Source organism: Aplysia californica, unplaced genomic scaffold (genome assembly GCF_000002075.1).
Source record: "Aplysia californica isolate F4 #8 unplaced genomic scaffold, AplCal3.0 scaffold00459, whole genome shotgun sequence".
Lineage (NCBI taxonomy): Eukaryota > Metazoa > Mollusca > Gastropoda > Aplysiida > Aplysiidae > Aplysia > Aplysia californica.
Genome location: NW_004797729.1, coordinates 499,436 through 511,921, shown reverse-complemented (window position 1 = coordinate 511,921; position 12,486 = coordinate 499,436). Strand labels below are relative to the sequence as shown.

At 39.1% G+C, this 12,486-nt stretch overlaps 1 protein-coding gene across 1 annotated transcript in view; it reads right to left on the bottom strand.

The window, feature by feature from the left end:
• LOC101848990 (kynurenine/alpha-aminoadipate aminotransferase, mitochondrial-like) overlaps positions 1-10,690 on the bottom strand; it is a 13,544-nt gene extending 2,854 nt beyond the window's left edge. The window contains exons 1-7 of the mRNA XM_035971555.1: positions 10,683-10,690; positions 9,729-9,838; positions 8,196-8,295; positions 6,987-7,055; positions 4,187-4,319; positions 2,364-2,438; positions 1,118-1,274 (exon numbers count right to left, since the gene is read on the bottom strand). Coding sequence (XP_035827448.1) covers positions 1,118-1,274; positions 2,364-2,438; positions 4,187-4,319; positions 6,987-7,055; positions 8,196-8,295; positions 9,729-9,838; positions 10,683-10,690 — 652 coding nt within the window. The remainder of the gene's footprint in view (positions 1-1,117; positions 1,275-2,363; positions 2,439-4,186; positions 4,320-6,986; positions 7,056-8,195; positions 8,296-9,728; positions 9,839-10,682) is intronic.
• Positions 10,691-12,486: the final 1,796 nt, after the last annotated feature.

Here is a 12,486-nt window from a genome sequence, read left to right as displayed (position 1 = left end):
GGGGGGGACTGATGGGTTTTCCCCGTACTTCAGACTCAGAAGAAAATAAAAAGGAGAAACAAAACCTAACAACTAACAACGCAAGGATGCGACTACAATTAAAGTTGCCTGGATGAGGCCAGAACACGTTCACCACAAAATCTATATATCATGGGCGATTCGATGGTCACCCCTGAGAAGTTGCTCTGAGTTATTTTCCTATTTTGTTTCTGTAATTTGGTATTGTTTTTTCCTTGCACTAAATATGTCTAATGTCCTGATATTTATCTGTTTCAGTGCAATTTAGACAGGACGATAATATAGGCCAGCTGATATAAAGTTTGAATAACAGTTAATCAAATCAGTTCACTTCAGAATAGAGGTGTGGGATGACATCGCAAGTAAATCTATTTCTGATCCTTTCCTTGATTGTTACATGTTTTTGTACTTTTTGATTTTTAAAAAAATCCTAAATCACCGTTATCATGTCAATGTTTGTTCTTTATTCAAATAAAAGAATAGAAATTAAAGAAACAAACAGGCAAACAAATATAACAAACTCAATTAATTTATATAATGTAGGCATATCCATGCCAAGCGACAATGAACAAAGACTCAATGAAAGATCTCAGTTCTCTTCCCTCACCCCTGGCGTCTTCTTTCAGTTCAGTTCAGTTCAGTTCAATTATAGAACTCAATCTACAAAATTTATGCCCGTAGGTATAAAAAGACAAACACAAATCCCAGTTCTCTTACCTCACCATTGGCGCTTTCGATTTAGATCAGTTCTAAAACTCACGCAGCAAATACATGTATCAATAAAGAAACAAACAAAGATCCCACTCCTCTTTACTTACCTATTGAGTTTTCTGCTCAGTTTAGCTTAAGAACTCACTCAACAAATATAAAAAAAGAGACAGACAGAGTTTCCAGTTCTCATCTCTGCCCATTTGCGTCTTCTATTCAGCTCGGTAACACATCTCACACAATAAGTATAAATACAGTGACAATTAACAAAGATCCCTGTTCTCTCCACTTACTCCTGAGGTCTTCGATTCAGTTCAGTTCTAAAATTTACGCAACCAATACAGTATAAAGAAAGAAACAATAAACAAAGATCTCAGTCCTTTTCACTCACCTCTGGGGTTGTTCCCAGCTGTGATGGCGTAGAGCGCCTTGGGTCTGGGTCTGTCCGGGTATTTCTGTGGCCAAGTGGACATCAGTTCTTCCAGGTCGTCGACCAGAACTCCCTTGTCATCGTGGGATATGGGAACCGCCGAGCCGTGGAGCTTTACCTGCGTTTTTTGTTTGTTTGTTTGTTTGTTTGTTAATTATTTTTATGTCAAGATAAGCTCAATGTTAAAAAACAATCAGGAAACGACAAATGAAGTTTTTGGGACACCTGAATAGACATAAAGGTCTTGAGCATCTAGCTCTCACTTGCAAAATTGAAGGCAAACGAGGCGGGGTAGGCCCAGAACAACATACGTAGGGAACCTAAACAATTGGGTAAAAGCGAAAGATCAGGGAAACGTAGTTGTTGTTTTTTTAGAGCATCCGAGCAAAGGAATGAATGGAGAACCATGATCGCTGATGTCTGTCTCAGAACTGGCACTGGATGATGATGAAGCACATAAAGACAGTGGTGGTCCCTTAGCGGTGGGAAAAGAGTAACACAGACAGACAGACAGAAGTAATAGAGGAATACTAAAGAAGTAGGATCTGCAAGTAACTCCCTTCAACCGCCCGCTATTCGTTCTTAAGTAAACTACAAGCCATACAACTGTAAGTGTTGATATCTACATTGACACAGATCTGTAAAGGGGCGAGCTGCTTCGACTGCCGGTTAGGGCAAAACCAGGGGGAATGAGACACAGATACAGAGAGATGGAGCTACGATATGTTGTAATTGAAAGAAATGTTTTAACTACAAGAAAATGAAACATTACTTTGTAACACGGGGTGCCAACTACGGATGGGATCGACCGATCGGGCGACTCAGTCGCATAAAAAACAAAGGTGTTGTTTCAGTTTCAGGCGATCTTGTCGGGCGATCGGCCCGATCCAGCCGTAGTGGGCACCCGTATTAGTGTTCAGGTTCAAATACCAAAAGAATCCCTGTTTGTAAACAGTGCACTCGATGATTCTCTTATTAAATGAAGACTTGAAAACAGCAAGAAGGTTAATTAAGTCACATTTTCCTTTAAAAAAAAGATTTCTGCATATCATTAGAAAGCAGCGACAAAAGGTTATCTGCCAAAATTAAACAGCAATGAATTAGTACCCATAATTTCGACGTGTGAACACTTTACAAATTTATTTGGATTTTATCTGCAAACCAGACTAGATTTTAAAATATTAGATAAAGGAAAAACATGTCTTACCATAGATGTCACAGAGCAGTATACTTCGTCCTCTAGGATGATGCTATCTTCTTTGTCCATAAGACAATATATGAACTGGGGTAAATGGAGAAAAAGGCTGCATTTATTCAAAATATAGGCTGTATGCGTTTTCAATCTGTACACAAAATTGTAGTTCTGGGCCTTTACATATTATGATGATGATTATTATGATGATATATTTATACACGTGTCCTAACGAGGAAACAGGGAGGGGTAGGTTGGTATCTGAGCCGAATGGGCAATATCAGCAGCAGAGCAGTTAAGTAGCAAAACAGCAGCAGCAAGGAAATCAGAAAGTATATCCTATAGATTTTTGGAAAGTATACTAAAGCTTACAAAGAGTTAGCACCTCTAAAATGGCAGTTTGCACTGTTTTCTTCCCAGAAAGATGCGATTGTTTCAGAATACTATAAGGTCTGCTGGGGTAATATGTAAAGCACATTGAGCTTGCTGTTGAGAGGGAATTTGCTGTATGCAAATTCTATCTATATATCCATATCATTATTGCTATTATTATCACAATTATCATTATTATTATTATTATTATTATTATTTTTATTATTATTAGTAGTAGTAGTAGTAGTAGTAGTAGTAGTAGTAGTAGTAGTAGTAGTAGTAGCAGTAGTAGTAGTAGTAGTAGTAGTAGTAGTAGTAGTAGTAGTAGTAGTAGTAGTAGTAGCAGTAGTAGTAGTAGTAGTAGTAGTAGTAGTAGTAGTAGTAGTAGTAGTAGTAGTAGTAGTAGTAGTAGTAGTAGTAGTAGTAGTATCTTTATTATTTATTAATTAATTTATTTATTAATTTATTATTATTATTATTATCAATATTATTATTATTATTTCTAATATCAAATAAAGAAATAACATTCTCAATTATGAAAAAAAACCTTGGCAACACAATATATTCTCCTTTTCAACACCAACTGGGGATACAATTAGTTGTTGCTGTTGTTGTTGTTGTTGTTGTTGTTGCTGTTGTACCCAGTATGTGTCGCCTCAAAGATAAATAGCAAGTTACTAAAAAGTAATTAGATAATCATGAACCCATCTCCTTTCTGGTAACATTAAATGATTAATATTCCCGCGCAACAGGAAGCACTATGCCTGCAGACCTTGTAGCATTCTGAAACAATCTCAACTTCCTAGGAATCATACAATGTAAGCTGCCGTTTTATAGGTGCTAAAATACTAACATACTGACAAGATCTTTCGCTGTCTATGGCTAGGTACCCATTACCACCCTGGTGAAGTGAGCAAAGTGAGTGTAAAATGCATTTTCCAAGGACACAACATCGCACCTGAGGTTTGGCAGCGTAACAACTAGACAACCGACGCCGCAGTTATTTATTTCAAGAGCTGTTGATATTAAGAGTCTCGGGGTATTAATGAGCTTCCACGGAGATTATATCAAGAATGAGCAGGTGTACAATTTGCCCAGATGGTATTATTATGCTGATGTTTTGGTAGTGATGAACTTGATTCGAATCCCCCGCAAATAATTATGTTCTTGAAATAGGGTTATTTGGGGGCTTTTCTCCTATTGGAATCGACCCTATCGGAGAGGGATCTCATATTTGGAGATCAAAGCTTTTGAATAATGTCACTTTGTTGAAAAATGTGTCGATTCAAAATCTCACATAAATACTTTAAAATCCTATTTCAATTGACAATCCTTGATTCGACGTCATGGTGTTCATCCACGCATTGCCCCAAAGATAAATTATGTATCATATGTAATCGTTTTCTGAATAATTTTGTTTTAAAATATCGTCTAATTTTGGCACTCTTTTGGAAATACAAACTTACAGAACGAAGTCCATCAAAGGCTCCAGCAGTGACAGCAAGTTTGAAACCCTCTGGGTGGTTTGGTCTGGTAAGCTGTGGAGGTTGGTGCTCTTGTTTCTGAAGCTTGAGTAACCACTCTCGGAGTGGGACGTATCTGGTTTTTAAAAAATGCAAGTTGAATACTTTGATACCCCCATCGACAATATCTAAATAATGAATGACGAGGTCTGCTTCAACCAGTCTGTAAAGGCCAGCCAGAAGCTCAGAGGACGCAACGTCCTAGCAGCAGACCGAGACACTCGATAAAAATTAAGTCTCCTCACACGGGAGAGCTGGGGGATGTAAAGGCGGCGTGGAAAGGAAGTGGCCACCTTATCACAATAATATGCCGAAGGCCCAGGAAGGTGTCTCACTAACAAGGCAATCCCAAATGTCCGGATCGGATGGGGGAGCAACTTTACTTTTTTACACTAGGGAGTCGAATATTCATGTCTTCTTCATGCGACAGTGATGCACTTGACCATAATACCACATACGTTAGTTCTCGCAGCGCATTGTTCAGCAGGGGGGTAAGCTTTGCTGTGGTAAAATTCAATGTGCGCAGACTGCGTGTTTTTGAGTGATTAGGCACTTGCTAAAACTTAATCAGAAACCCGCTAAAACATAATAGCGTGTTCATATTATGACCTTTATGCAGTTTCAAGGGCAGTAAAAACGCAAAGAAACTCCAACATAATAGTAAGACACCCGCTAAAACATAGTTAGACACCCGCTAAAACATAGTAAGACACCCGCTAAAACATAGTTAGACACCCGCTAAAACATAGTTAGACACCCGCTAAAACATAGTTAGACACCCGCTAAAACATAGTAAGACACCCGCTAAAACATAGTAAGACACCCGCTAAAACATAGTAAGACACCCGCTAAAACATAGTTAGACACCCGCTAAAACATAGTTAGACACCCGCTAAAACATAGTTAGACACCCGCTAAAACATAGTAAGACACCCGCTAAAACATAGTTAGACACCCGCTAAAACATAGTAAGACACCCGCTAAAACATAGTAAGACACCCGCTAAAACATAGTTAGACACCCGCTAAAACATAGTTAGACACCCGCTAAAACATAGTTAGACACCCGCTAAAACATAGTTAGACACCCGCTAAAACATAGTAAGACACCCGCTAAAACATAGTTAGACACCCGCTAAAACATAGTAAGACACCCGCTAAAACATAGTTAGACACCCGCTAAAACACGAACAAAAAAAATTTGAACGTTATGTCTCCCTGCGCTGATCCATATCGCAACTCTGCGCATCACTGTATTCACAGAGAAGAAAGTGGTAAACCTGCAAAGCAGTTTCTTTGCTGTGGTCTGTCTTGGTGAGTTCTCTTTTGTTTATTGGTTGGCTTTGCTTATTTGTTTGTTCTTCTAACCTCTTAGATTTTATGTCGATCTACTTTTGGTGTGCACCTCTGGATCGTGTTGAATGATTGTCATTAGATGAAGGAGGTTTCAGAGGGGGAAAAAAGAGGCAGTTAAACATGAAAAGGAGGAGGAGGTTGAAGATGAAGTAGAAAAAAAAGGGGGGGGGGGGGGGGGGGGGGTTACACCCCCAAAATCAAAATTCGGCTCAAAATCATGGAATTTGAGGTGTAGGGGGGGGGGCTGTGGATGGGGACAAAAAGGCGGATGGAGGAGAGATTAAAATGATTTATATCACTTTAGAGTTCAGAAACAAGAGGAGATATGCGATGAGAGTTAGGGCAGTACAATATTCATCTAGTATCTCAGTCTTTGGTCTTGAACGTTGCATCATTCTCAACTCAAATAATTGGCCCTTACAGGCAGGGCCGAAGCCCACCTCCTAAATGATTCTAAATTGTGTCAATAGGTAATAAAACATAACGTATTGTGTTACAATAAAAAGGAACATATGTTGGGCATTGGGGGTGGTGAAATTAAGCGCTCATCAAAATAATGAAATCGAAGAAATCGGCATTCTTTTGCATGTTGTGCTTTTTTTTTCACAAGGCTCAACACCTTATGTTATGTTCATTAAAAGAAACAACCTTTCTATGTGAATTTGATAGAAAAAAAAGTTTATCAAAGGCACGAAAAATGTATATTACTTTACAGTTCTAAGGACCCTAAATATTGAGAAGTTAAAAAACTTCGGGAGCTATTTCTCGCTAATTTCGTTCCAGACACTTGGTGACCCCATCTCCTCTGGTCGCAAATTTATCGAGTCCCTTTCAAGACATATAGGGCTTTGCATTTTAACAAATTTCACCCCACCCTACCCAAGGGCTGTACTACTGACTAAACTGTCTTTAGGCCATTCCCAAAGGGGGATACCAAAATGCTCTTAAGCACAGTAGAATTGTAAATGGGCTGATTTATCAATGTCATGCTAATACTGTGCCGGAACAACATAGGGTGAACTGCTGCTTTTTCTTTCCTCATTCTTACTGTCGTCATTTTTCCTCTGCCCCTTTTGTATGTTTGTCACTCTCTTGTGAATTGATATTTCCGGGGTGCCTTGATAGCCGAAGCAGACTTGTGCTGTTGAAGCTAGAGAGGAGAGAAGAGTACGCCTGATTCCCCGTTTGGACTTCTCTGTTTACATACACCTCTTGGCGCCCATAATTATGACCTTGTGCAGTTGCGAGCGAAGTAATCCCTTACTAAAACATAAGAAATTGCAATGAATGTAAACATTCTTATGATTATATCAATAACTCCATGTGCCCCAAAATTAACGAGCGCCTGATTTCACCGTGTCGTGACACAAATAAAGGAGTAGACTTACCCGGCTGTTGGCCCGTAGTTGCTAGCGATATTCATCTGCTCCTCATCCAGGTGCAACACAGAACCATCCCTGTGTTGTTGAGAAAAGACTCACGAATATACCATGAAAGTGAATTTTGAGTAGGACTAAAGACAAGCAAGGAGTTTCTTTGTGTTGTATATTATGCGTTTGATGTGTGAAATATATTATGCCACCGTGTTTCCTAGAATGCCGCTAATTAAATGTTCGTGTAGTGGTACAGATATTTAGTCTAGTTAGTTTTTTGTTCAACTTAAAATCTAAATTAGACCATAGACGATCAGAATATGCAATGACATCCTACAGATATAATACACCATTATGTTAAAATGTTTTGAAGTATCCACTTTTAGGTTTGTTGAGTTTGTTCCTTTCGCTCTGCTAACGTACATATACAGAACAGTTTAAATTAACAATTTGGAAGCAAAACTGTTGCTAAACACAAAGTATTTCCTTCCGTTTTAGAGAAGAAAAACCAGGCATCATTTAAGTGCTTCAAAATTTCATTGACTTTCTTCTCTGTTGACACCCACCCCTTGGCGCTCATATGATATTATGCAGTTGCGAGCGCCGTAAAAACCTCTACTAAAAGAAAATCTTCTTCTTCTTCTTCTTCTTCTTCTTCTTCTTCTTCTTCTTCTTCTTCTTCTTTTTCTTCTTCTTCTTCTGTTGTTGTTGTTACTGTTATTGTTGTTATTGTTGCTACTGTTGCTGCTGCTGTTCTGGTTGCGGTGGTCATGATGATGATGTTGATGATGACGATATTTGTTTGTTTCCTTAATGGGCTTAGTGGACTCTACGAAGATTTATTCGAGCGAGAGCTAGGCTCTTTTTCGGCTCCATTATCATTAAACTTTAAGGCACCTCCACTAGTCCAAATAACTCCATTCGAATTGCCATTGTTCCTGTACATTCAAAGACATGTTTGACATCCTCCTATTCATGGCTGTATCTACGGCAACGTCGGCTGAGCTCTTCATTAATAAAGTTCTTATACCATCTCAAGCTCCAATGAAGGTCCGACCGCAGTCTCGCTAGCTCAAACTGGTCCCAGCGACACGTGACGTTTTGCTTATTGGAGTACCCAGAATACACATCCTTCAGGTGCTGGTACATAGATGATGATGATGATGATGATGATGATGATGATGATGATGATGATGATGATGAAAAACAAGAAGATCATCTCACCTCAGGCGAAAGTCTGCCTCTATAATCGGGAACCCCTGAGCATTGGGCAGGCCGCTTGACATGGCTATGATCGACTTTCCCGCTGCTGTCCTGGCAGCGTCTATTGAAATAGATGTGTCATGATGGGATGGAATCGGACACTTGACAGTTTAAAAAAAAATATGGAATCATTAGTATTATCTTAAAGTTTGTTCACGTGTATTGTTTTTTGACGAAAGGAAAACCGATCTATATTCAATAAAAAGTTGCCAATTTTAGGTGACATCCAAAGGTTGAGACTGCTTGGAAACTGCAAATGTATATCTTTTGTTTCTTGAATCAACTTTTTCAGTAAAACTCACATACGAAGGTGTCATTTAAAGGGAATAAACGATGCTCATTAACCAAGCGAATTACAATCGATTTTAACGCCCAATAAGTGTAAAAATGTCGCTTTCTTCGGTTTTATTATTTTGTCGACTGCTTTAGTTCATTAGGATGCCATCATAACAATTATAGCGTAGGGCTTAGATGATTGTATTATTATATTGTTTTCGATCGCTCCTAAAGCTGCGAGTGTCTGGCTGCAGCTATGTCTTTAGAAAATAATATTATGTACTAAATAAAATATGCGTAAATAAATTACACTTTCTTGATCCACTTGGGAACTGTGTTTTATAATAACCTACTTAAACACTCACACAAATACAGTAATACACAATTGCATGAATGATACATACGAGCGTAAAATAACGAACATTGACAATCCACACGCCATTGCTTGTGGCGACTTTGCAGCGCCCGGGTTTCTAAATAGGGTAAGCGTATGTTACTCAAGGATATACCCAAGTGACCACTCACCTGAGCAGACTAATGAGTACATTTACGGAGCGAAGCGCCTGAGTACAGGTCACTAGGAAGCACAAATGTAACCAGATAATACAATGCCAATTTTTTTTTAAAGGAATCTCACCGACACCTCTGTATTATCAGTTCGACTCTTCACCTTAGCACACAAAAGACATGACTTCAATTCGCGGGTGAGATAGTATTTTTAAAATCACATATTTCCGTCTGTTAACTGGGATGCTACTCAGTCCTATCAGGCATTGTAGAAGAAACCCTCCTTCCAGTAACCTAACTTGTGTCAATACGACCGTAAATAATATAAAATAACCCCTGCAACAATTATAAATGCGTTGCGAAGGGAAGTAAATTGAGGTTTCAATAGTCAATGTCATTCACAAAAAATTAATGATGACATAATATTAATCATCATTCAGCTAGTGAAAGATGCACATTGGTGTCTATGATATAGTGGCTAAGCGTTTTGCTGTCGCACAGATGAGACCCAACTTCGATTACCGAGAATGGGGGATTGTTATCGAATACCTCGGTCTTTCTACTGTGAGTTTGCTATTGGCCTTTCAGCTTGGGTTAGCCTTCAGAGGCAGGGTCGACGCTTGCCTCTAAAACGGTCTAAATTGTGTAGATAGGTGCTTTTAAAGACTTATAGTATCACGTTTCAAGCAGGATGCAGTAAATATAGAGTACCTTTCTCCTGCACTTGGCGAATTTCCTCCGCCTCAAGCTGCTTTCCGGCATGGCTGAGAAATGTTTCGTACTCGGGAGGGCTTGGCTCGGAGTTCAATAAGGCTGCTTTCCTGGGAAAGAGGAAAGAAACGTTTATGACGCCAAAGTGTTGGCAGCATCGCCAGCATAGTCATCGTCATCGTCGTCGTTGTCCTTATAGTTAAGCATTGCTTTTTAAAATGTTTGTCATTATATTTTGTGTAGGAAAAAAGTACGAGACATTAATGTTATACGCATCGTCAACAAACACACACATACACACACACACACACACACACACACACATACACACACACACACACACACACACACACACACACACACACACACACACACATACACACAGGTACACATACAAATAGTCATTGGATAGTGGCGAGCATGCCGATAATAGTAATTCGGAACAAAAGATGTCCGATTCTAAAAATGATGCCCCGCGTTGTTTGCGTTCTTCCTGGAATATTTCTTATGCATCGATTGATGGACACAATACTCGCATATCGAATTTTTTTTTCGGGAGTTCGGCTGGCCTCAATAAATCGTTGGTAGGAGAATGTGACTGGCCGTTAAGTTCAACTTCTTTATTTTCTAAAATGTCTCTAAAGACAAACAAACAAACAAAAAAAAAAACAGGAGCAAACAATCCCTAAGAACACAAAACAAAAAAACGACATCAATAAGTAAAACAAAAAACAAAAACAAATCAAGAAACAGACAACAAACCAACCAACCAACCATCCATTAACCAACCAATCAGCCAACCAACAAATAAATTTAAAAAACTAACAAACAAAACAATATAGACACCTGGTCCTGTTAATGTGTTGATCCCTTTAACTAATAAAACAAACGGAAATAACATAGTAATTTGTCATTCACCTCACACACCAACAAAACACAACGTTTTTCAGTTACCTGTCCATCTTGGTCCAAAACACGTCTGCCCACCTTCAACAGAAGCCTACACTGATGGAGAGGATGATTCAGAAACGATCCCTGCTCCAGTATTCAGGAACAACCCGTGCACTAGAGAATGCGTAACGAATGAAACTAATAGTATTAACAATAATTAATTGTGTTACGACGTGCGTGGTGGAAAAAAGGCGCTCGTCAATATTTAGGCTTATGGAGTCATTGCTTTCATCTTAAAGGATGTTCCTTTGTCTTGCTTTTGAAGTTCTGACACACCCACCTTAAAAGTACAATAACTCGTTTACTATTCAAAATAGCCAAGAGGAATTTGGTACACGAGATTTTTATGCATTTTCTGCCAACACGACATAAACATAATTGACAAATGTCTTTCTTTATTCAAGGAGGATAATTTTCTTCACACTGACTCTTGCAAAATCCAGAGCTAAGTTTGCTCAGTATGGCATTTGGCCCATTCAAGTTTGAGTTAGTGATTCAAAACATCTGTTCATTGGCTGAATTAATGTCCCTATGGTTGTCTGAAGAATCCCGTGCCTTTCCTTGTTAAGTCTTCAGTTCCTGGCGAGTTTATACGGAGTGCAGCCTGTTTCTAATCCTCCAGTCAAGGCCACCTTACAGATGTTCTGTTGGGTAAAGGCTTGTTGGTCTTGCAAGCAAGTCCAGAACAACGATTTGATGAGTTTGGAAGGAGTTTTCACAGATCGTAGCCATTTGTGGTTGGGCGTTGTATTGTTAGCACGCTCCATCATCCGTGCCAAGTAGGGCAGTCACCGTGACGAAGGATTTCGTCACTATACCGTCGTCCTTTGAGATTGCTTTGAAAAGTAACCAAATGTGTACTATTACGAGCAGAGATTCCACCCCGTACCATCAAATTTCAGCCACCGATTCGGGCCTCTTGGGGGACGTTGGATTTTTCTGAAATCTCTATCCTCTTCTTTTAAACACCTTTTCTCTTCCATCAATGCGACGAATTAAGAACCTTAACCATTGCTTTAAAAAACACTTTACCAACGTCTTTAGTTTCATCACCAATGTCTTTGTGTTAACATTTGGCGATTTGTTCGATAAAACAGGGTTAGAATGGCTCGACGCAAAGGGCAATAATCACATAATGCACGATCTTATAAATGTCTAATAATGGTGTTTTAAGATAGTCCGAAGTACCTGACAGTCTATGCACTTATTTGGAACGGGTTTCGTACATGGGTGTTGACAATAACCCAATTCTAACGTCGAGTTGTCGCCCTTGGTTGGCCTCGCCTAGGCTTGTCTTGGACAGTTCTAGTGGTGTCAAAACGTTTGTTCAAGCGTTAGATGGTTCTTCTACACACGTTTACCTTTCTTGCAACAGCAGAAAGCGCAATTAAATAATTTATCATACACACAGCACCTTAATTTTCTGAATTGATCAGTTTTTTATTTTGAAAAACAGGTGAAAAACGTACTCAACCGTTAAACAGAACGGACTTTCATAGTGTGTATGGTGTGTTTACATATTGTCTACGTGATTCAAAGCAAATGTTGTGTGTAGGAAGCGTTGATTTCAACGTAGACCTAGAGAAATCAATACCTACACTTTGTCCACGCACTACTTCCGGTTTATGATTTCTTTCGTCTGCTCTTGCACAAGGAGTCTCATAAGTCACACAAGTCGTACTTTTAATTTTTACTCCAATTCTTACGCTGTACCGAAAATTATCGTAATATAATGGGTGTGACAGAACTTTTGCAACTCAATATCTTGAATAGAAGTCGAGACATTTGCAATTGAAGGAGTTGGGGG